The sequence below is a fragment of the Babylonia areolata genome, chromosome 22 (genome assembly GCF_041734735.1).
Source record: "Babylonia areolata isolate BAREFJ2019XMU chromosome 22, ASM4173473v1, whole genome shotgun sequence".
Taxonomy (NCBI): Eukaryota; Metazoa; Mollusca; class Gastropoda; order Neogastropoda; family Buccinidae; genus Babylonia; species Babylonia areolata.
Window position 1 is genome coordinate 26440585 of NC_134897.1, and position 25182 is coordinate 26465766.

The 25182-nt window shown below is 44.1% G+C and overlaps 1 protein-coding gene across 3 annotated transcripts; it reads right to left on the reverse strand.

Annotated features, from left to right (window-relative positions):
* Positions 1–8649: 8649 nt before the first annotated feature.
* On the reverse strand, positions 8650–23327 carry LOC143297158 (solute carrier organic anion transporter family member 3A1-like). 3 transcript variants are annotated; one of them, XM_076609345.1, is made up of 11 exons: positions 23231–23327; positions 22675–22829; positions 21349–21470; positions 20740–20903; positions 17544–17796; positions 17066–17232; positions 16508–16601; positions 14645–14731; positions 12856–13177; positions 11368–11532; positions 8650–8785 (listed from the first exon to the last, which is right to left on the reverse strand). In XM_076609345.1, the coding sequence occupies exons 3-10, from the start codon at positions 21428–21430 to the stop codon at positions 11409–11411; spliced, it is 1293 nt and encodes a 430-aa protein (XP_076465460.1). In that variant the 5' UTR covers positions 21431–21470; positions 22675–22829; positions 23231–23327; the 3' UTR covers positions 8650–8785; positions 11368–11408. The 3 variants fall into 3 exon arrangements, with proteins under 3 accessions (XP_076465460.1, XP_076465462.1, XP_076465461.1); XM_076609347.1 differs by having other exon boundaries at positions 22764–22829; positions 23231–23286; XM_076609346.1 differs by lacking the exon at positions 22675–22829.
* Between the last annotated feature and the right edge of the window lie 1855 nt (positions 23328–25182).

Genomic DNA, 25182 nt, shown 5'->3' on the forward strand with positions numbered 1-25182 from the left:
ATTTGTACTGAAGTTCTTCTCCAGATTATTCTCCAGATCGTCACCCTTTCTTGTATTCAAGATCATGTAGAATACTCTACCTTGCTAACTAGGCAGTGTAATACCTCGATAATTATTTTGGTCCATTCGATTGCCGTCTTTGTACAAAGGATTATTATAACCAGTTTTCCTACTATCTGGAGACACGCCTGCTGTATATCCATTTTTGTACATAGGGTTATTATAACTAGTTTTCCTACTATCTGGAGACATACCTGCTGTATATCCATTTTTATACAAAGGGTTATTATAGCCAGTTTTCCTACTATCTGGAGACACGCCTGCTGCATATCCATTTTTGTACATGGGGTTATTATAACTAGTTTTCCTACTATCTGGAGACACGCCTGCTGTATATCCATTTTTGTACAAAGGGTTATTATAACCAGTGTTTATACTATCTGGAGACATGCCTGCTGTATATCCATTTTTGTACAAAGGGTTATTATAGCCAGTTTTCCTACTATCTGGAGACACGCCTGCTGTATATCCATTTTTGTACATAGGGTTATTATAGCCAGTTTTCCTACTATCTGGAGACAAGCTGCTGTATATCCATTTTTGTACAAAGGGTTATTATAGCCAGTTTTCCTACTACCTGAAGACACGCCTGCTGTATATACAATGTGTACTGTATCCTTTGCATGATGGGAACATTATTGGAAGACTGCTTATTATCATTAAAAATTTTCATATGTCAGCAGGTCCCTTCCCGATGGTTAATTCTATTGACAACCTAACGGCTGTCATATCTCTGCGTCTGTAATTGGTTCATTTACACTTAGAGTATAATTATCATCAGACATTTCTTTCTTTGTTTTTTTTCAAGTTTATCTTGAATTTTTGTCTTGTGCTCATCATTTGCTTCCGCGTCTTTGCTGATTAAATTTTCCATATGAGAAATCGATTTTGAAGTACATTTGAATTGAAGTTTGCATTTGTTCCTTTCAGTCATTGTTTATAAATCTTTAATCATTTTCCAGGCTGTCTTTGGATCTTTATTAAGCACCTCATTCTACCCTTTTACAAAGATTTTTAAAATTTTATTTTAACGTTTATTTTGTTTTGCCTGTCAATTGCGTATCTTACGCTGAAAGTGGTATGGCAATATTGATTTCATACCTGTCATTTACCATTATCATTTTATTCTAGTGGATTTTTTTAATAGTAAATTTCGATTTTGTACATTTCTCTTTTTTGTGAATTCATATGGTCTTCAAAATCAATTTATGATTGGTTTTGAATCTAGTTAACGGCGATCAGAAACGATTGTGGGATTATGAAATTTCTTGTTTAATTGTTTTAAGCAAATAACAATCTACAACACTGTCGCCACATTTGGATAAGAGGCAGACAAGCACAGAATCATATTCTCAACTTCGAGTCTTTTTTGCCTGAGGTTTGGATAAAGCATTTCAATAACCCTGTGTGTGTGTGTGTGTGTGTGTGTGTGTGTGTGTTGGTGTGTGTGTGAGAGAGTGAGAGAGAGAGGGCTCGTTTGCTTTTATATGTAGTGCTGGGCTTGTGTACATTTGTGCTTTCATCCATGTGAGAATGCATATTTGTTGCATACCTGTTGTGCACATTTGAGTATGTGTGTGTGTGTATGTGTGTGCGTGCGTGTCTGTGTTTATTTACTTTTGTTTAACTGTTTTTTCATTTATCTTTTTTGTCTGCATTTCACTTATTTATTTATCTGTCTGTGTACTCATTTTTATTCTATTGTATTCATAGAGTTATTAATTATCTATTCTAGTATATCTATTCATTACTAGTAATTTGATGACTTATCCATTTATTTATGTATCCTTTTTTCTTCCTCTAGGCCTGACTATGCGCGTTGGGTTACGCTGCTGGTCAGGCATCTGCTTAGCAGATGTAGTGTAGGGTATAAGGATTTGTCCGAACACATAGACACCTCTTTGAGTAACTGAGATGAATTGAACTGAACAGCATTCCTCGCCCCCCTCCCCCTACTCCTCCGCCTAAAGAAAACAAAAACAAAACACACACACAGAGATATATATAGAGACAGAGACAGATAGACAGTCACAAACTGATAGACAGGCTCATACATACAGACAGAGAATTCTTTTTTACATTTTTGTCTTCCTCACAGCTCTGAACTGAGTGACGATTTTTGTTATGATTTCCACAAGGAAATACAAAAACAAAAAAAAACACCCCAAAAAACAAAACAAAAAAACTGCTTTCCACTGTTGTGCACTATGGCGCATGAAGAACATTCTGGCCAGAAAAGGACTTGAGCAATAATTTTGAAATGACAGGCACGGAAAAGCAAGATTTCGTCGTGAAAAAGCCCTGTATCTAAAGAGATACGTGATACTTACATTGCGCCTATCTTCGGTCAGCCATCAAACTCTCTAATCCTTACACACACACACACACACACACACACACACACACACACACATACGCACACGCACACACACACAGAGGCACGCACGCACGCACCCACGCACGCACACTACTCTATTTGACTGTATCTCTCTCTCTCTCCTCTTCCCTTCTCTTGAGTTGAAGAAAAGAATGTTCTGACGAACTCGGCCGACTGATAGAATGGTGTCAGTAACTGGACCTGGAAGCAGAAGCAGAATGCACCCGGTAACACGGGGAATCGACTTTTCACCTATGTCATCGAGTTGGAGCCGCCAATGGCCTATTATTGGATAACAGGCCGATTTGTTTGACCAACTGGCATAATTACCTGTCGGAATTTGGTAATTTCCTCTGTGTGTGTGTGTGTGTGTGTGTGTGTGAAAGAGAGAAAGGGAAAAGACAGTGACAGAAAGAGCATTCGAAGATGAACTCAGCACGTGTATTTCAGTTTCTGCAGGTGCCACTGCTGCCGGAGTGAGATGGACAAAAAGAGAGAAAGGGAGAGAAACAGACAGAGAAAGAGACACACACACACACACACATATATATATATATATCTGTGTGCGTGTGCGTGTGTGTGTGTGTGTGTGTGTGTGTGTGTGACCGTGGACCGAGTGGTGTATTATGAAAGGGGTTACAAAAGAATAACGGAAATCTTGAATTTACAGAATTAAAAGAGAAAGGGTAGAAAGGCCCTCGCACAGGCCATGGGAATACAGAGGCCAGTCACAAACAGGGTTTTTCTATTGTTTTATTTTACAATAGTTGTGGGAAGAAGAGAAGAACAAGATAAGAAGAGAATACAGTGCCTGTTGAAGGCACAAACAGCCTTGAATTAAGCAGTACACCTGGAACATACACACAAAACCAAACCCGGGTCAGAAACATTCTCAAAACATCCTGGACATCACTGACACGAAAGGCAAATAATCATGACACTCATGAAGCTATGTCATCTGGCCTGAGCAGTCTTCGAAGAAAGTTAACCATTATGTAAAAATGTATTCTTAATACATACAATAGGAATATTATAGTCAATTGGACATCTGGTTGCAGTACAGACTGGTTGAAATGTAGATAGTTGGACAACTGGTTGCAGTATCCCTCAGTACAAAAGCGGCAATCCACTGACTTGTACGTCAGGTAAAGTATTCCACACAATCCTGAATAATGATAGAACGAAAATCCGGAAAATTGCCATTTTGATCAAAGGACATGTCGGATTTTCGAAAAAAAACTAAAGGAACCACTGCCCTTGTTTTTGTCTAAAAAACGGTAACTGAGATAAACAACAGAAAAAAAAAGAGAGACTGTACGGCTATTCTGTTTCTGTATGACAGTGTTCTGTATGATACACTGCTACTGAAAATACACAGAATACGAGTATGACTTCAACACCATTGTCCTCATTCCCAGCAGGAAACCATCACTTGGGGGATGGTGATGAGGGGTTCAGTGGTGGGCAGGAACAGTGTCAGCAGTGTTGGTGTTGCCTCCCTTCAGCACGGTGACAGCGACAGTGTCAGTTTGTTGTGACGTCAGCAGGGTCTGCAGTTCCTGTGGCGGGTTGTTGTAACATCCCTCGCCCTCTGTTGGCGCGTGCTTTTCATCACCGCCAGCGCCCTCTGACGTGAAGGCGGAGAAGCGGGGACAGCAGACGTAGAGCAAGAAGGAGAGGAGGATGAAGGCAATGGCCATCACCATGGAGACAAGGCTGTACAGGTGCATCTCCATCCGGAACCGTTCCCTGTTGTAGACGGAGCACTGGCCCTTCACTCCGCATGGCGTCTTCCAGTGGGCACAGAATGAGTCGATGAGTCTCCCAAAAACCATGGGTCCCACCAGAAAGGCTGAGGAACAGAAAGTCATCACAGTGTGCTGAGAACATGTGGTGTAAGGGAGGGAGGGGGAATGGGGGGGGGGGGGGGTTACAGAACGTGTCATATCACACAGGGGGTGGAGATACACAGAATGATAATGGTACAGAGTGTTTCATCATGAGATGAGTATTAACTCACTCAGTACGGCCAGCCCTCTCTCCTCCTCAACACAGACCCCTTGGATGTCCAGTGGGTGTCTGAATGACCCAACCTTTAGCTTCCGTCGTCAGAATTGTGGTATTCTTTGTCAACATTCACGTCTTCAGTATAAGAGCCTTCCGCTTGCAATATTTTGATGATGGTAATTGGGGTGAAACGCTGTCAACGTCGTCTCTTTCGCCGTTCGTATGGAAAGAGTTAATGTGTAGTGTGGCAAGTAAAGCAGCTCTAAAAGATTGTAACTGCTGTTGCGTTGAATACACAGGTTCACACACACACGCACACACACACACACATATATATATATATTTATTATCTTTGTATGTATATACTCGTCATCAACTTCCTGTATAAGAGACACGTTTCAAGAATGGCAACGTTCACCCGACTGAAATTCGTCGCAATACTGTGGGCCATTTTAGAGAAATGGGCCTGAACCAGTCAAGCACAACTGTTCGTAGTCATCATGTCCAGGTCGTGCAGCAAGAGTCCAGGTCAAGAGGCACAAGTCATCCCGAACAGCTCCATATTTCAGTCAGCTCCACAACACGTTGTGTGGACTGCTTGTGTGTTTATTTACTGATCTTAGTGGATGTGCTGATGTAAAATGAAATGCATTTCCTGTGAAGTGATAGAAATTGAATTCATTTTCTCTTATATTCCTCTTTTTAAAAATTTTATTCACATTGTTGCTTTCTTTCTCCCAGCCATGCAGTCATCACAATCATCAACATCAATATCTTTGTCGTCATAATTATCATCAGTATCATCTTCATTATTGTCATCATACGTATTTGCATACTTACCAATGATTCCAGAGAAGAACTGGTTGAATCCAATGGCCAGACCTGCTTCTGACGTGAGCACAGACCTGTACAATACCACCATGTGTGAGAATTTAAACCTGTGAACCCTGCCTTGTGCTGTGGATACGGGAGATAGGAGAGAAACAGAAAAAAGCAGTTGGCTGTGATATCAAACACAGTGATAAGACCGCTTCGTCAGAAAGGATTCAGCACTGCCCCAATTATACACCACTATACACCACTACTCTACCAGTCAGGCCATAATGTATTTCCATAGCAACCAGCCATGTCATCCTGGTGAGGATCTAGTGTCTCATGCAGATCATGAAGTGGAGTTTAACGATGCATCAATATGCGTCCTTATGGTCATGTTTTTTCACAGGGTGGAGTCAGGTTGCAGTTCACAGCAATGGTCAGACCAGTTAGTAAGACAAGATTCAGCACAACCCCAATTATACCCCTGTCATTTGAGGTGATTGTCATTGAATTAGCCATCTTCAGGACCATCAGGTGGCCAGTCTTCACACTCAACTGACGACTTGTACGCCCCATAACGCCAGATTACCATCAGCAAATGGAGCAACAGCTGGCACGAGCCACCATCTGTCATGCAGCCCTCCTTTGCTGTAAGATGTGTCTCTCTGCACAGACCACACCAGAGTGATGATCCAGACCCGTCTTCTAACAGTACCATAGGCAGGAACAGACGAGGGGAGAAATGCAGGCCATTGAAGCTTGTGAGGAAGGAAATCAGCGCTGTCCCAGAACATTGGCATAGCTGAGCTCGAAAGCTCCAACGTCCCCGACACGTTACGTGCCCATGACGTTTCCCACACGTCATGTGCCCGTGACGTTCCCCCACACGTTGTGTGCCCGTGACAGACAGCGGGAGCTCAGGACGTGACCGTGGTGCTGCCTCACGCTGTCTGCGCGTGGACATGTGTCAGACATGTACACTTGGTGTGGGTCCCACTGTGCAGTCGTATGACCGTGTCTGACACTAAATCGGTCCCTTTACTTCATGGACATGACTGATGTTTTTGTTTCCTTGTCTTCCTTCTCACCCGAACCTCGTTTCCCTGCCCTCCCTACTGCGTGTGTCAGGGATATGAACAGCTTGCTTGAACTCACATCACATATATGACTCACTTGCATGCATACTGTACCTCTCACCAACCACACACACACACGCATACAGACACACAGACAGACACACACTGACCTGACCAGTAGCAGATAGTCCAGAGGCCCCATTACAGAGGCGAAGAAAATCATGATGAAGAACAAAGCGGAATAATAGTACAATGACGTGCACTCCGCCCTGCACTCGCCAGCGTACACCTGTCCTGATGTGGTGCAGCTGCAATTCTCATATACCTGCAGGAGGCAAACAATCAGCGAAGCGCATGTACGAGTAAAGTACTTCTTCAGTACATGTTAAAGTGGAAGTACTTGTTCAGTACACGTTTAAATGAGCTTATAAAGAATTCGTTACTTAATGGTCAGAGTGAAGCATTACAAGGTCTGCTCGTGCTGACTGTGGCAAAATACAGTCAGTGGGATTTGAAATGAAGAAAGAGATGATAAAATGTAAACAAAACAGAACAAAATGAAAACAATGAGACATGAGAGAAATCGAGAGACCTGTGTGATATGGGGAGACAGAGACAGACACAGACAGGCATGCTGACAGAGACAGGCAGACTGACAGAGACAGAGACTGGACAGAGCAGGAGGAAGGGGAGGTAAAGACAGACTTACACCATCATGCAATACTGAACAGCCGGCATGGCATGGCGAATAGTAGGTCACACCAGACTCGCGATCACAGACCGGAAACACCTCTTCCGGGCATGCACAAGGAAGGGAGCAATTGTGTGAGGTTGTGGAATCTCTGGAACACACACAGTAAGACAGCATTTGAAGGGAGTGTGTATGCTTATGATACATCAAAACATTTTTTTTAGATAAGCACGTGTATGAACGAGCTTAGAAATGTAGGTGTACGCACACACACATTCACCAGTCCCTTGACTTCTGTCGATGTAATTAGAGTACTGGTGAGGACAACGCCACCGGTTTACTCCACCTGTCTCTGTCCTCTGCTGCTCTCTGGGATTCTACCTGTCCATTCTTGGATTTTTGGTATCCAGCTCTTTCTCTGTCTTCCTAACCTGCAGCTTCCACTGACTTTCCTTGCAAGATTGTAAAGTCCTGTTGAGCGGGAAACCTGTCCATACCACTTCATTTTCCGTTTTTTGACTACTGTGAGGTCATCATGATGTCATATTGCTTGTCGGATCTTGCTGCTGACCTTTTGTTTGTTACATAATCTGTGTATAAGGACTGACCAGGTAAGGAGTGCAACAGGTGCAGACTGATGTTCTTGTTTCTCCAGATGGTTTCGAATCTTGCTATTGCAGCTGTTGTTTGTGCAATTATTGTCACAATATCAGATTTTGGATCGTCATCTAATATGATTGAGCCAAGGTACTTAAATGTCTTAAGGGTTTATAAACATTTTCTGCTGACTCTATGTCTGAAGTGATACCTAGGGTGTTGTTGGTCATGGGTTTAGCCTTTTTGGATGCACTGTTTCCCATGCCAAAGGCAGAGGCCGCTTTGTCCTGATGTTCCACCAACATGGCCAATTCATCTTCCCTCCTGCAAGACCATCAACATCATCCATAAAACGCTGATTGGTAATCGTTCATCCCAAAATAGAAACAGTCCCTTCATGGTATTCCAAGACATCTTCCATAATCCTCTCCAGAATGACACTCACTGCAGAATGTGGAAGACAGTAAGCATCCCTGACCCACTCCAACCATTGTGTGGAACCAGTTTCCCTTGTTATCATTCAGGGGTACAATGCCTGTGGCCTTGTTATACAGTACGACCACATGACAAGGTTGGAATTGGTGTTGTATTTCCTCATGGTACACCACAAGGTAGCACGCCACACCCTGTTGAAGGCCTTCCTAAAGTCAACAAATATGTGATACAGGTTTTGTTGGTGCTGAAGGTAATTTTCTCAGACTACTCAGATTGTTACTCAAGCTGTGCGAAGGTACTCCGTCCTGTCCTAAAACCTGCTTGTTCTTCAACAATAATGGTCTCTCTTTCATGTTTCAGTCTGTTTAGTAAGTTTTCAGCATAACTTTACTTGGATGGCTTATTGAGCCGATGGAAAGATAGTTCTGGCATAAATAAAGATTTCCTTTCACACACACACACACACACACACACACACACACACACATAGCCACGTCCACCATGTTTCATCACCCACCAAACACCCCCACCACACCTCCTACCCGGGATCTCCAGTGAGGGTGGCCTGAGGGCAGCCGACAAACATCAAGGCCAGCACAATGAGCACGTTCAGCCCGTTGACGGCCGTCGTCAGTGTGTACACAGCGCGGCGGGTCAGCTTGAGGCGTTTGGTCAGCCAGCCCCCTGCCAGGAACCCGCTGGTGCCCATACTGAGCTCTGCCCCTCCTGTCAGTACCGTGTTGTACAATAGATATTCCTGTCTCATTAATCCATGTTGGTCAGTATAGTGCACTGCGATAGACATTCCTGCCACATTAACCCATGTTCGTCAGTATAGCACAGTGCAATGCAATACACATCCCTGGTCATATTAACCCATGTTGGTCATTACAGCACAATGCAAGGGACATTCCTTGTCATATTAACCCATGTTGGCCAGTACAGAGCAGTGTGTCACACAGTCAATGTCACATTGACCCATGGTACACTGACAGGGAAAAGCAAAGAAAAATTAAAGGACAATGTCAGAAGCTCATATGTTTGGTTCACACTTATTCACAAATAACATTCAAATATGCATACACATTTTCACCAGCTCAGTCCTCAGTCAAAACAAACTTTGAAAATCACTCTTTTTTATTCAACTAATTTGATTTTATACAATATTTACAACTTTTCAATTCTGGTTTTATCAATTACATTCCCACCAGGGACCGGGTAGGTCATCACACACCTTATCATCTCCCACAGAAAAGAAAAGAAACAAAGCAAATTACTTAGTCATTTCCACTCTGGGAAGTTATTCAGGTGACTTCACACACATTCTCTTAGCGAAGCTAAACATATCAGCTCACTGCACCAAGCAGTCAATCAATCACGTTTATCAAGCATGATTTAGCATGATACTATTACATAACTGTGTACAACACCATCCTGTGCTCAAAAACCTTTTATATTCAATTCATATTTTAGATCCACAACCACACGTCCAAGTGCTTAAAAAATATGATACTTGAGTTACTGATATACAAACACCAATTACAATTATCTGAGGAAACTACTGCCCTCCATCACATCTGGCTTTCCAAAACCATGAAAATTATTGATACACGGGACTAAATCACGTCAGATCACGACTTAAATGGCGTCTTTCAAAGTTCTGAGGTCACATCCAGCACAGAACAAAAGTAAAGCACAGACCTCTTCTGGTCATCCGACCACATCACAGAAGTCCACGTCCCGCCAACACTCCGCATGAAAACCCAGAATCCACGAGAAGCACAACGCTTCAATGTTCAGAAGTGAAGATGTTCACAAGGCACATGACAAGTAACAAACTCGGGAGCCCGACACGAACATCATTCAAAGGAAATGACATTGAAGAACTTTGACTTGAAATGATTGTATTATGCACAACGTCTGTAGAATCACTGTGACTAGAACTCCACAAAGTCAATTATGTCCAAGGCGGGGTAATGTTCAACTTTAGAATACTAAACTCAGGGGGGCTGTTTAGACGAAAAACAAAGGGTGTCTTAGGCTCACCTCGATGCGCTAAGTTGAATGGAACCCTCAGCTAAGCTGTACGACCACTACTTTCCCATGAAACTGCGACAATTTTATACACAGTAAGTTCAGCCAATCACAGCCAGAGCAACCACCTGCAAGCCATTTTGACTGCTGATCACGCGGGTGGTCGCGTCATCAATCTCTGTGTGTTTTCATTGCAGTCAAAATGGCGTGCAGGTGGGGAAGGAGTACTCAGCTTACTGTGTATTTGTCGCAGTTTCATGGGAAAGGAGTGGTCCTAGAGCATCGAGGTGAGCCTAAAACACCCTTTGTTTTTCGTCTAAACAGCCCCCCTGAGTTTAGTATTCTAAAGTTGAACATTACCCCAAGGCGGATGAAGGTGGGTCAAAACCACACACATGATACACAGAATAAACACAACACTGTGCAGCACAACATATACAGTCCATGCCATCACCGCTCCCCCTTTCTAAGTTCAGTTAAGCCTTCCTCCTTCCCTCAACAACAAGAACGCGTCACACCCTTTTAAAGAACGTCAAACAAAAATTGCGTCATACTAAACGTAAAATTCTACTGTGGCATGCTATGAAAAACCCCTTCAAATATTCAATCAAGGACGAAGACCACAAATTTTCTTACAGGGAACCTGACATGAGTTACCTGACAGACAACAACAACGAAAGCCCACCGTAAAATACGATTGAAATTTTTTTTTTTTTCTGACAAAACAGACACACTGGTTTGATAAGGCAGACTAATTCAAAGGTAGCGTGAGTCAATGACCATCACAGTCACGACATCGTTATGTTATTTAACTGATAACAAGGAACGTCACGCATGTTTACACCGTCCAGCAGAATATTTTGAAAGCTGGCAATAAAGCGGACAACATATACTGCCTGAACAGATAAGAACAGAGATATCGTGATAACAATATCATGTCCATATAGGCCTAGGTATTTGTATACCGACAGACAGACACAGGCAGGCATGCAGAAAGACAGACAGAAACAGAGACAGAGAGGGACACAGACAGAGACAGACGAAGAGAGGCAGAGAAAGGGACAGGCCGAAAACGAAGCACCAACTGATAGAGATGTGACCAGTACCAAAACACTTCAAACACACAGATCTTTTACAATCATTCCCTTGTTTTACACAACTGGCCGACAGAGACCGAACGACAGAGAAAGAAGCACGGACAGAGGGAAATGTGAAATGCAAAACACTTCTAAACACACAGATCTTGTACGGAAAAGACCCATTCTATCACTCACCCATGATGTAGTTGGCTTTCCATACGGGGATCTGGAACTGGTCATGCATGTACTTTGGCATGAACACGTAGATGCCGTTCATAGCAAATCCCATGGAACAGAATGACAGGACCAGAGGTAGGTACACTGGGTTCATCATCAGCCGTGCGACAGACAGGAAAAACCCTGAAGGGACAGCATGAAAACAGTTAATGTACGGTACACAGGAAAAACCCTGAAGGGACGGCATGAAAACAGTTAATGTACGGTACACAGGAAAAACCCTGAAGGGACAGCATGGAAACAGTTAATGTACGGTACACAGGAAAAACCCTGAAGGGACGGCATGAAAACAGTTAATGTACAGTACACAGAAAAAAAAACCCTGAAGGGACGGCATAGAAACGGTTCATGTACGGTACACAGGAAAAACCCTGAAGACATAGCATGAAAACAGTTAATGTACGGTACACAGGAAAAATCCCGAAGGGATAGCATGATAGTAGATTCGAACCATACATTTTCGGGTCGACAGTAATTAGACTTACTCACAACGCTAAAGCACGCCTACCATTGCAGGTAAAAAAAAAAAGATATTTAAGCTGATGTTTTTCTAGCGTGATAAATCGATTACAGTATTCGAGGTATAAACGCCGTTTAAATCATGTTATTTTAGCGCATTTCAATTATTTAAGAAATACTTTAAGGTCCGCGGTAAAGGAGACATTGCTATCGCCTCAGGCACACCGCAACATGTAGTCGTTTTCTCCAGATCTGCGGAGACACGTGTTTGAAAGGCTTACGGACACTACAAACTTGTCCATTCAATTTCTCATTTATGTTCCTTTTCATTAATTCAGTATCCACTTCAGATATTCATATGCAGTAAACACGTCGATGGTAAAGTCAGTGTCACACTATGGGTTCTGTCCAGAATTAGTATTTCTTTTCTTTTCATTGTGAACAAGATAAACGAGGTCATGCCATCTTCAAACCCAAACATCAATTGTGATTTTTTGGATCCGGATCATCAACGAAATAAACCGTTGACGATCAGGAAATATAGCTTCATCTGGAAGACTTACAACCTATTACTGGTATGACTGTGAAGGTATTCATTTTCCCCCCTACTATGTTTCATCCGAATTTGGTACTGGCAGACATAATACTCTGGATAAAATGACAAAGTTAAAAGTTTACAACACACACGCACGCGCGCGCGCGCACGCGCAGAGAGAGAGAGAGAGAGAGGGAGAGAGCCGAACGAGAGCCGAACACTGGGTTATTACATGCACTCTCATTGTTTTCACAAGTGACTCAAATAGAAAGATAAAGATATAATTAAATTCTTACCAAGATAACACAGACTAAAGAGCAGCGCCAGTTTTCACGTTCTAATCGGTCATGTTCACGATATTGTCGTATTTTCATGTGCGCTTTTTGTTTGTGAGTTGTTTTTCTCAGCTCCACCATGGCTCGTGCAGAAGACAAAGAACGAGAATGCCTCACCTCTCAGTTCTGAAACAGCACGTCGGGCCAGCAAGGGGACACGACTCCTGCTTCGGGCCAGCTGACCTCCCCTCCTCCTGACTGCTCTCACTCTCTCTGCACGGAGGCAGCGACGACAGGGGCGATGGTGGGGGTGGAGGTAGAGGTGGTGAGAAGGGTGTGGGTGGAGGTAGAGGTGGTGAGGGGGGCGGGGGAGGAGGCTGGAGGTGCCGGGGGAAGCGGCAGAGGAAGACAGGCGCCACAGCAGCCAGGGAGCCAAAGATGAGGAAGCCCAGCCACCAGGCGCCCACCCAGTCTGGGTGTGTCGGGTCTATGTCCGTGGCTGTCACAGGGGATGGACATGCAATGGGTGGGTGGATGGATTGAAAGTTGGATGGGTAGTGGGTGTTTGGGTGGATGAGTGCGTGGGTGTAATCATTGGATGGATAGAATGAAGGATTAATGGAAAGGGTTGATGGATGGATGGATGGATGGGTGGAATAACAGAGTCCATCAGAATGCTGTGTGGAGAGTTGAAACGCGGCACATTACACAGCATGACATTACATTCAGCACAGGAGCACAGCACAGCACAGTGACGGTACATTAGACAGCATGGCATTACAGTCAGCACAGGAGCACAGCACAGCAAAGTGACGGCACATTACACAGCATGGCATTACAGTCAGCACAGGAGCACAGCACAGCACAGTGACGGCACATTACACAGCATGGCATTACAGTCAGCACAGGAGCACAGCACAGCACAGTGACGGCACATTACACAGCATGGCATTACAGTCAGCACAGGAGCACAGCACAGCACAGTGACGGCACATTACACAGCATGGCATTACAGTCAGCACAGGAGCACAGCACAGCACAGTGACGGGTGTGGTGGTCAAATGGTCAGAGCACAGGACTCTCGCCCGAGTTTTCTTCAGTCCGAACCCCGTCGAACTCAGTATGTTTAGGGTGGAAATGTTTCCCATCTCCTAGGTCAACATAATGTGCAGACCTGCTAGTGCTTTAACGCCCTTCGTGTATGTCCGCACGCAGAAGAACAAATGCGCACGTTAAAGATCTTGTAATACATGTCAGCGTTCAGTGGGTTGTGGAAACATACCCACATACAACCCTCGAAAACGGAGTATGGCTGCCTACATGGCGAGATCAATAAACAAACGGTCATAGACGTAAAATGTTACACGTCTGTATAAGTATGTGTGCGTGACTGAAACCTGATTGAATAACACAGGAAACGAATGATGAGCGCCAGATGGCAGCCGTCAATCGGGGTTACCCAGGTAGGGAGCCTGTTGTGCAAATGACTCAGTGTTTGTAACGTTCTTAGAGCTCTGACCGAGTATAGGCGCTATATAAGTATTCATATCATATCATCATATCATAGCACAGCACAGCACAACACAACATACTTTACTATACAGTATACTAAACCAAAGCATTCTGTTCCATTTGTGCAGAATTTCATTGAATGTGTTACAGTACAGTGCATATATTGTGGAGCGTAAGACACAGCAGAATAATGTAGTGCATTGTTAGCATGGTAAGCAGAGTGCAGTTCAGTATATTAAGTATGTAGGGTAGTATGGTGCAGTGTACAGGGCCGAACACATGTGATATAGTGTAGTATAGTGTAATGCAGTGGAGTGCAGTGTAGTGTAGTGAAGTGCAGTGCAGTGCAGTTCAGCATAGTATAAGGCATTATAACAGTAAAAAAAACAACAGTCTGTATCAGGGCCTAACACAGTGCAATGCACGTGGTGTGCATGGCAGAGGAAGGACTCACGTTGCAGGGACACGTGCAGTTTACTGATGGCCCCGCCGCCCAGAAAGGCCACGGCCGGTCCCAGCATTGCCACTGAGGCCATGATTCCTGTGGGTACACAGAGACACCAGTGTTCATACATGTGGGCACACACAGACATCAGTACTCATTCCTGTGGGCACATAGAAACACCAGTGTTCATTCATTCATGTGGGCACATAGAAACACCAGTGTTCATTCATTCCTGTGGGCACATAGAAACACCAGTGTTCATTCATTCATGTGGGCACATAGAGACACCAGTGTTCATTCATTCATCTGGGCACATAGAGACACCAGTGTTCATTCATTCCTTTGGGCACACAGACACCAGTGTTCATTCATTCCTGTGGGCACATAGAAACACCAGTGTTCATTCATTCCTGTGGGCACATAGAAACACCAGTGTTCATTCATTCATGTGGGCACATAGAGACACCAGTGTTCATTCATTCCTGTGGGCACCTAGAAACACCAGTGTTCATTCATTCCTGTGGGCACATAGAGACACCAGTGTTCATTCATTCATGTGGGCACATAGAGACACCAGTGTTCATTCCTTTGGGCACACAGAGACACCAGTGTTCATTCATTCCTGTGGGCACAGAAACACCAGTGTTTATTCATTCATGTGGGCACATAGAGACACCAGTGTTCATTCATTCATGTGAGCACATAGAGACACCAGCGTTCATTCATTCCTGTGGGCACATAGAGACACCAGTGTTCATTCCTTTGGGCACACAGAGACACCAGTGTTCATTCATTCCTGTGGGCACATAGAGACACCAGTGTTCATTCATTCCTGTGGGCACAGAAACACCAGTGTTTATTCATTCATGTGGGCACATAGAGACACCAGTGTTCATTCATTCCTGTGGGCACCTAGAAGCACCAGTGTTCAATCATTCATGTGGGCACATAGAGACACCAGTGTTCATTCCTGAGGGCACATAGAAACACCAGTGTTCATTCATTTATGTGGGCACATAGAGACACCAGTGTTCATTCATTCCTGTGGGCACCTAGAAGCACCAGTGTTCAATCATTCATGTGGGCACATAGAGACACCGGTGTTCATTCCTGAGGGCACACAGAGACACCAGTGTTCATTCATTCATGTGGGCACATAGAGACACCAGTGTTCATTCATTTATGTGGGCACATAGAGACACCAGTGTTCATTCCTGAGGGCATACAGAGACTAACCCCCATTGAATGTGACAGTAACAGTGAATACCTCCCGGGGTTACCAATATTTACCGCCAGCAGATACATGTCGTATGGTCGTGGATGGGACAGCAGAGTCTGGGTTTCTAAGTTTCTGGAACTTTCTCACATTAAACATGCAGGGTAACGTGTGTGTGTGTGTGTGTGTGTGTGTGTGTGTGTGTGTGTGTGTGTGTGTGTGTGTGTGTTTGCGCACGCCTGTGTGTGTTGTGCTCCTTCTGTCTGCAGTTATGATAACTTGTGTATGCAGCACCTTTGACCTGAAGGTCATGTCTGAGAACAGGGTGTTGTTAGTATTTGGCCTGGGGAAAATGCTGCAGATATGCACCCACACGTAAAGTATCAGACTGGTCTATTTGTGATAACGGGGTTAATGAGACTGATGGGGTGATGCGGTGGTGTGAAGGTCGCGTCTTTGGTGAAGCATGACATCTAACATTAAGATATGTACATAATGTATGAATGAGTGGTGTGTGCGTGCGCGCGCGCGCGCGCGTGTGTGTGTGTGTGTGTGTGTGTGTGTTTTCTTCCTTCCCCCTCTTATTTCCTTTCTTTCTTTCTTTCTTTCCGTCATTCCAAACACTCCTCTCCTTTCCCTGCTCCCTGTCGCCTCACCCATGTAGAATCCAGTGTCAGTCTTCTTGGCGTTGCTTTCAATGTATTCTGTGAACATGGGGAATGCTGTAGTGCCCATGGCTCCTCGTATCACCTGTGCATTAGACATCACGTAATACGTGTGTGTGTGTGTGTGTGTGTGTGTGTGTGTGTGTGTGTGTGTGTGTGTGTGTGTGTGTGTGTGTGTGTGTGTGCGTGCGTGCGTGCGTGAAAGTGCGTGTGTGTGCGCACGCGCAGAAGTCAACTGATGAGACAATGCTTATTTATCTCTCCATCACATTCATACACGCACGGACAAACACACACATACGCACACAAAAACACACACAAACAACCACGCACGCACGCACGCACACATGCACACACAAATACAGACACAGACACACAAGCAAACATACACATACACGCGCGCGCGCACACACACACATTTACACACACATACACCTTTATACACACACACACACACACACACACACACACATACATACACACACACACACACACACATACACACACACACACACACACACACACACACACACACACACACACACACACCTGGCAGACGATGAGGAAGACGTACACGGGGAAGGCCCGTGGGTTGTAGGCCAGCTGTGTGGCCTCTCCACTGTCCGCGGTTCCATTCCTCAGGGCTCCCACACCCTCACACCTCTCCCCCTCTATCCCGCCCTCCCCCAACCGGCACAACGCCGGACCAACGTCGGCTGTCATGGACATAGCACTGATGATTATATTGATTGCAATGGTGCACAGAAGAAGAGGAAACAAAAGAAGAATGATGATGATAGTTCCAGTTTCAGTTTCTCAAGGAGGATTGAGTACGTTCGGACAAAATCCATATACGCAACACCACATCAGCTCAACAGATGCCTGACCAGCAGCATATCACGATACGCTATTCAGACCTTATGTGCATGCAAATGTTTTTGTGTTGTACAGAACTTTGCCAGAGGACAACACACACACACACACACACACACACACACACACACACACACTAAACGTCGCTATTCACCTGCACTGCCAACAGAGCTGTTACGCACGTCAGCCGACGCGTCAGAAGCGGAGAAGATGAAACGTGGCAGACCGGCCATGACACTGACCAGGCCAAAGATCACAGCGGCAAAGGTCATGAACCTCGGCACGTGCAACCGAGAGGCCAGATAGCCAGAGGGCAGCACGAGACACAGACTGCCGATCTGGGCCGAAGACACGATCCGCCCAGTCTGAGAGGATGTGAAGCCAAACTCTTTCTCCAGGGACGTTATCTGATAGGACAGGACAAAAAGGACAGGAAGAGATTCATGAACACTGAGGCAGTAATGTGTGCATGCATGTGCACATACAATAGAAAGAACAAAGAATCAAAGATACAAGGAAGTTGTTTCATCATACTCCTGATAAGGCTCAGTGGATAAACTATACGTAACTTACGCAATTCACAAGTTAAAGAAAACATTGAAAGTCAACTGATTTTTTTTCAATTTGGTGACTTGATAAGCAATAATAGTTATTCTGACATATTCAGTTGGTGATAAACTAAAGAAAAGAATACGTCATATAACACCACTTTCCTTCATAAGTTTTCCCAGCACTCCCTGGCCTGCTTTCAATAAATCACAAAAATAGAAACAGATTTTGAATCATGTACGTCTTTATTTAAGGAATAAACTATCTTATTAGGTAACTGAATTTTGATAATTCCATTACAAAATGAAACTCTCCAATTACACCCATGTCATAAATTGTGGCGAAAGCTTTTGTGAAGAACGGCAATTCATCATTTATCCACGCCAGAGGCAGTTCCTTCCCCCTGATGGGTTCTGCCATGGTGACCTTCAAGGATTCACCTGTCTGCTGACCCTGGGCCACGGGACTTGCCCCGGCCTTCCGGCATCACACAGCACATGTACTGAGTGCACCCCGGCCCTGACACTAAACTGTGGAGCACATAGCCTTTCTGAGCATCTGTCACAAAGCTGTTTCGCTTTCAGTTTTAGGAAGGAAGGTGGCAGTATGGTTAAGACGCTCATCTGCCAGTACGTAGTTTATGACGGTCTGGGTTCGAATCCTGCGCGCTCTTGCCCTTTCTCCCAAGTTTGACTGAAAAATCGAACTGCGTGTAAACCGAGGTCCCGTGTGCAGCATGCACTTGGCACACTGAAAAAGAACCCATGGCAATGAGAGTGTTGTTGTCTTGCAAAATTCTTTAAAAGAAATCCACTCTGATAGGTACACAAATATATATGCATACACTCAAGGCCTGACTGAGCGCGTTGGGTTATGCTGTTAGTCAGGCATCTGCCTAACAGATGTAGCGTATATGGATTTGTCCGAACACAGTGACGCATCCTCGAGAAATTGAAACTGAAAAAGACAAAGCTGCCTCATATGCCTTTGTTTTAACTGGATGGCCCACATTTTCTTCCTTCTCCTTCACCACACACACTCTGTCCTCTAATGTCCCTTCAAAATGCAGACCACATCTCTGCGTTCTGTCACACTATTGTCAGACTGCTTCTGATGGACAGGGACTCTCTGGCTGGAGATGCATCCCCTTTCTGTCGTCTGTGTGTTTCAGCAAATGTATCTGCCAAGTCTGCAGCCTCCTGAACTGACATTAGCTGCCTTTCACCAATAAAGTGGCCAACGCGACCTGTATACTGCTGAGAAACTGCTCAATGAGAAACAGTCCAGCAGATCTTTAATAATTATTGTAGAACTATGACCAGACAGCTCCAGCCAGCAATTCAACATCGTTTGTGTGGGTTTAAGCGATGGGATCATGATTCGTTACATGCATATTTCTGTTTTGCTTTTTACACAGACACACGCACACGCACACACACACACGCACACTGAACACAATAGCTCCACCGGCACTACTGAGCCACAACTTGGTAATTTCATCACCCACGAACTCCAGTTCATATGACCCAAGTGACTGACACCCAATGTTTGTTTCCTAATTTTTTATGACCCAAGCAACCGTCTCATCGAGCTGAAAAGGCTGTTATCCCACTTATCCTTTTGCTGCTGGTAAGACCAATGCACTGTTCTCTGACATGTCTGTTCACTGCAAATCGACCCAAATGACTAGAAAAATGCACAACTGTTCAGCTGAGTGATGAGACGATCTGGGGCTTTTGGTCTCGAAGGTCATTTGTGCGATTTTGTAGGCTGTCCTCAAAGGCTACCTATTCGACTGAATTCAATATCTAATAATATATTTTCTTGATAAGATACATCGCATGAATTTTTAGCGCCATGGAACACAACAGTTTTGGTCTTTTATGGATTAACATCAAGTCTCCGTTCTCATAATATGTAGAAAGAGAGAGAGAGAGAGAGAGAGAGAGAGAGAGAGAGAGAGAGAGAGAGAGAGAGAGAGATTAATAACATCAAATAATGTATTTTCTGTATGAAATACATCACATGGAATTCTTGTGTCATGGAACACAACAGTTTTGATCTTTTATGGATTAACATCAAGTCTCCATTCTCTTTAACAGACTCAGTAAAGAGATCAGGTTTCTCCTTACAAAAAAATCTGGTGTTAGCCATTAAAGCAGTGTCATCTGTAGATAAAGGTACAAGCAGACGAACGAAATATCACAAAATCAGATTCGGCATGTTCAAGTCCCAAAACAGAACAATTGTTATAAATCAAATAGTGTTCAGGCGTATTCACATATGGAGAAAGGAGTGTGGCGCAGGACGGTCTTTCTTTGTTGACCCCCGCCTCCAATCAAAACTTGTGAAAGTGTCAGATTTTTCCTGATCAAAGAAAACGCGTGATATATATATATACATATATTACTATATACGAAATATATATAACTGTACATATGTGCTGTTATCTGGTACATTTTACCAGAAAAGCTTTGTTTGAATAATTCATGACACAATGCTTGCATCCAAACAGAATTAAATGATGAATTTGCTGAAATGGATGGACAAGAGAACCTACAGGAGGACACACACACACACACACACACACACACACACACACACACACACACACACACACACACACACACACACACACAAGAAAAGACTTAAAATGTCCAAACACAAGAACTCAGGAGAGAGAGAGAGAGAGAGAGAGAGAGAGAGAGAGAGAGAGAATAATCATCCCCTCCGCCCCCCGCCCCGCCCCCCCCCCAAAAAAAAACCAACAACAACAACAAAAAACCCGCACATGCAGGTACCTGTGACATGGTAAAGACGACCATGCTGATTTGGGTCAGAAAGCACAAGGCAGAAGCCAAGGTGAAGGTCAGAGGACTTTTCCTGCCCAGTGCATGACAGAATCCCAGCATGCTGCACCGGCTGGAAGACTGCGTCACTTCCGTTTCCGTTCCCTCTGTGTGCCCTGCACGGAGACGTTGTTGAAAAAGTCACATCCAAAGTTTTCAAGCACAGATGTTGTGGTGATTCTGTATTCCAGAATAGTGTGTGTGTGTGTGTGTGTGTGTGTGTGTGTGTGTGTGTGTGTGTGTGTGTGTGTGTGTGTGTGTATGACGAGTACCTGTGTCTGTGTCTGTGGCACCAGTACCTGTGTCTGTGTCACAGTACCTGTGTGTGTCTGTGACGCCTGTACCTGTGGCACCAGTACCTGTGTCTGTGTCACCTGTACTTGTGTCTGTGTCACCTGTACCTGTCACCTGTACCTGCGTCTGTGTCACCTGTACCCGTGCCTGTACCTGTGTCTGTGTCACCTGTACCTGTGTCACCAGTTCCTGTGTCTGTGTCACCTGTGCCTGTGTCACCAGTACCTGTGTCTGTGTCACCAGTACCTGTGTCTGTGTCACCAGTACCTGTGTCTGTGGGGGAAGCTGGAGCCTCAGACTGCAGCAGTTGTGTGGTGTTGACGACACACCCACTGGACTCTCCTTCCATCCTGGTGTGATCACAGCCTGGTCACTCCCAAGTCTTAAGACTGGATTATAGTCCATGCAAAGGTACTTACATTAGCAGTTCCATATGCACACACAAAAATGATGAAATAGAAATAAGATAGAATAAAATAAGTTCACATGCAAATAAACTGAAGTTGAGCAAGTTAAGTATGTAGATTAAGATATAAACGTACACACACACACACACACACACTCTCTCTCTCTCCCCCTCACACACACACACACACACACACACACACACTTCTTTCCTTCTCCCTCCTCCTTCTCCCCTCCTTCCCTACTTTTAACTGGTCCCCACTCCCCCACCTGGCAGCTGACTTCATTGTGCAAGCTCAAGCTCCCATCCCGACGAGACCAAAATAATCACCAAAAATCACCGTTGTCACACTATCGTCAGCACCTGTTGCCATGGCGCCCCCGCCTCTCTCGCCTCTTTTCTCTCCTCACCCCCCATCCCTGAATATTGCAATATATTTCTGTTAATAATTACGATGTAATAATTAATTGCAATGTTTTTTTAAAAGCGAATATGTGAAATGCTTTTATTTGAGAACATATGTTTATTACTCTTGTTTAATCAAGTAATCCGCGTGTGTGGAGTAGGTGTGTGCGGGTGTGTGCTGATTATCTGGTTGTGGTTTTCAGCAATTTATCTTTATTCTTATCTTATCTGTCTATTATAATCAATGTGCAGTATAGTAGGCTATGTTTATAATTATATTCAAATAATGTTTCTTAATTCTTTCTGGTTTTACATTAAGAATACTAGTTATTACCTGCAGTGTGTGGATGTATGTATGAAACGGTATATGTGATATTTTTTACATTTGTATCTTCGTAATATTCGTAAAAGCTGTTGTTGACTTACAGTTATGGTCCCCATGTTGTTTACTTGTCTATGTTGTGATAATGCACCTGACTAAATTTCTCCAGTTGGAGATAATAAAGTTATTCTTATCTTATCTTATCTCCGACTGTGCACAGTTGTTGTTTTTTTAAATTCCCTCCCTTGTCACGCCCTGTTAATTAATTTTGTTGTTTGTCATCTTCATCATCATCTTTCCAAATTCAGTGTTCTCTTTTGGATGAACTCTCTCTCCCCCTCTCTCTGATTAAAAAAAGAAAGAAAAAAAGAAGAAGAAAGATATACATCTAGAAGATGAGATCCCTCAATGAAAGCAACTTGGAGTCATCTGAATCCTCTTAGAAAACTGTTTGGTATACCCGATATAAAGTGAATTTCGTCCCTTGTGAATCCGTCGGATATCTTGGCAATGGCAGTGAACAGTACTCAGCGGTAAGAGATCAATTACAATTTAGAGTTGTTCATCGTCTCAGCGAAAGGAGAGCCCAGCGATTTCCAAAACTGAAGAGTGGTACTGAAAATGAAAATGAAAACAAAACAAAAATTTTCTGCAATGAAGGAAATGGACACACACACACACACACACACACACACACACACACACACATACATACATACATACATGCATATATAGGGTTTCAGGAGATACTAAAACAGTAGTTTATTCATTCGTTCACCCATTTCAGGTAATTTTTTTTCAAAGAAACTTGTTGCAAACATTTCGTACAACCGTCATGAAGTAAGTCAGTGGCTGTTTCTCTGTGCCATGAAGTGGAATTGCAACACCAACAGCGGCAATAATGTGACAACAAAAGAATCACGACGAAAAACAATTATCATCATCACCATCACCATTGTGTTCACCTTTATCATTAATACAGACATCCAGAGAAAACGAGGCAGTAATCAACATACCTGTTACAAACGACACAGTGACAGTGGAAGCCAGAGAGCACACTAAACACACAGCCCTCCTTTAGCATTGACATACAGGTTGGCGATTAATTAATCAAGTGAAACATAATCACACCGTCAAGGCTTCTGTCTTCAGAGAGGTGATGCTGCTACACGAAATAGGAAATTGTGCTAATCTCCGTGTAGCAGAACGAAACATGCCTGGCAGATTATGATTTTAGGAATGACCGCGTGTGATAAACCACGTCAATGAGGGTGGAAAAAGCTGTCTGCGGTAGGTCAACTGAGACAGTGTGTGTGGGTGTAGGTGTGGGTGTGGGGAGAGCAGGAGGGGGGTTACACCGCATTTCTTCTTCACCAGCGTCGACAGCCTGCTCTTCTTGCCTCATCCATTGGTGCCACTGCATTGGGAGTCGACGGATCTTGATCATCACTCTCCTGTCGTCTTCACCAATGAATTAACAACCTCTAACCCGTGATTATCAAAAGAAAATGCGCCATGTTTTGTTTTTTCCTACCATGGAACACATTAGCTTTGGTTTTATCTGGACTGATATTCAGTCTCCATTTCTTTTTATAATGAATTTGATAAGAATTCAATTCCCTGTGTTGTCATGTGCTCTATAAGAGAGACAGACTAGATTCCCCCATCCAACCCAGTTCTAACGCCAAGACAATACAACACACATACTTCAGGAATAAAAAGTTCAGTAGAGAGAGAGAGAGAGAGAGAGAGAGAGAGAGGAGAAAAGCATATCAATCTATCGCGTATTCCAAATTTTCGGAACAGTCTTGATCCTTCCTCAAGAGATGATTTGTAAACATAAACAAGACATGAATTTTCGATGTCTCATTGCAGGGAATATAAATGGAACGGAAACGGAAGTGACGCAGTCCTCCAGCCGCTGCAGCATGACCGGAAAATTTCCGTGAAAAATTGAAATTGGACACTTTCGGTTTGCGGCAGACGGACGCAAGCACGAAATAGGCAGCAGCCTGAAGCTGAATATCATCAGCATTCTTTTCGTTAGTTTTGTTTGCCATTCACGTTCCACAGTATTCTTATGTTACACATTGTTGATGAAATGCTTACACTTTACCAAATGGAATGGTTTCACCACAACCTCACATGACGTTTTGATGATTGTCCGATCTGTGGCAGTGGAAACACACACACACAAAGGTGGTGTGTACATTCAGGCCAACTCTTGTCTGTTGTAAATTTATTTGCATCAACATGTTTATGTTTCCAGTGGGTCTGAATCAATCACTACTCATTAGTATCAACTTTGTAATTTGGTGAGTAATCAGTCACGATTACTGCTTTATTTGGTTTTTGTACTTTATTCGGTGTGAGACAGGGAGCCAGTGGAGATGTTGCAAAAGAGGAGTGATGTGCTCAGATCTTTTCTTTCTGAGGACGAGTCGGGCAGCAGAGTTTTGTATGCGCTGAAGGGACTATCTCTCTCTGCTTCTCTTTTTCCCCTATTCAGTCAATCTCTCTCCCTTTCTTCTTCCACTTAACGACCAACATCAGTATGCTGATGAAAATTGTCGTGTTGTGGGAGGTTGCTGTTGGGCGCAGTTTAGCTGGGCTACCGAGGGATGTTCTGTTTAACTGATAGGGGAGATGGGGCGCAGTCCATTGGTGTGTTCGCATCTCCAGCTGGGCCAATCCGGCTACCGTAGCCGTTCCCGGGAATACACCCGACCGGCACAGCCCTAGCCCTCTACGACACTACTTACTAGTGGCTGGTGGGGAGGGGGGGGGGAGTGGGAGTGGGTGGATATGCTGGCTGGTGAGGGGATGGGTGGAGGGACGCTTTCCAGCGGATGGCCATGGAGTTTGTAATCTGAATGCGATCTTTTTCCTCTTTCTACTGACACTCAAGGTGGAGCACTTTTGCTGTGGAATTGCATGGCCCACTGTTTCTCCGAAATGGAAAGGGAAA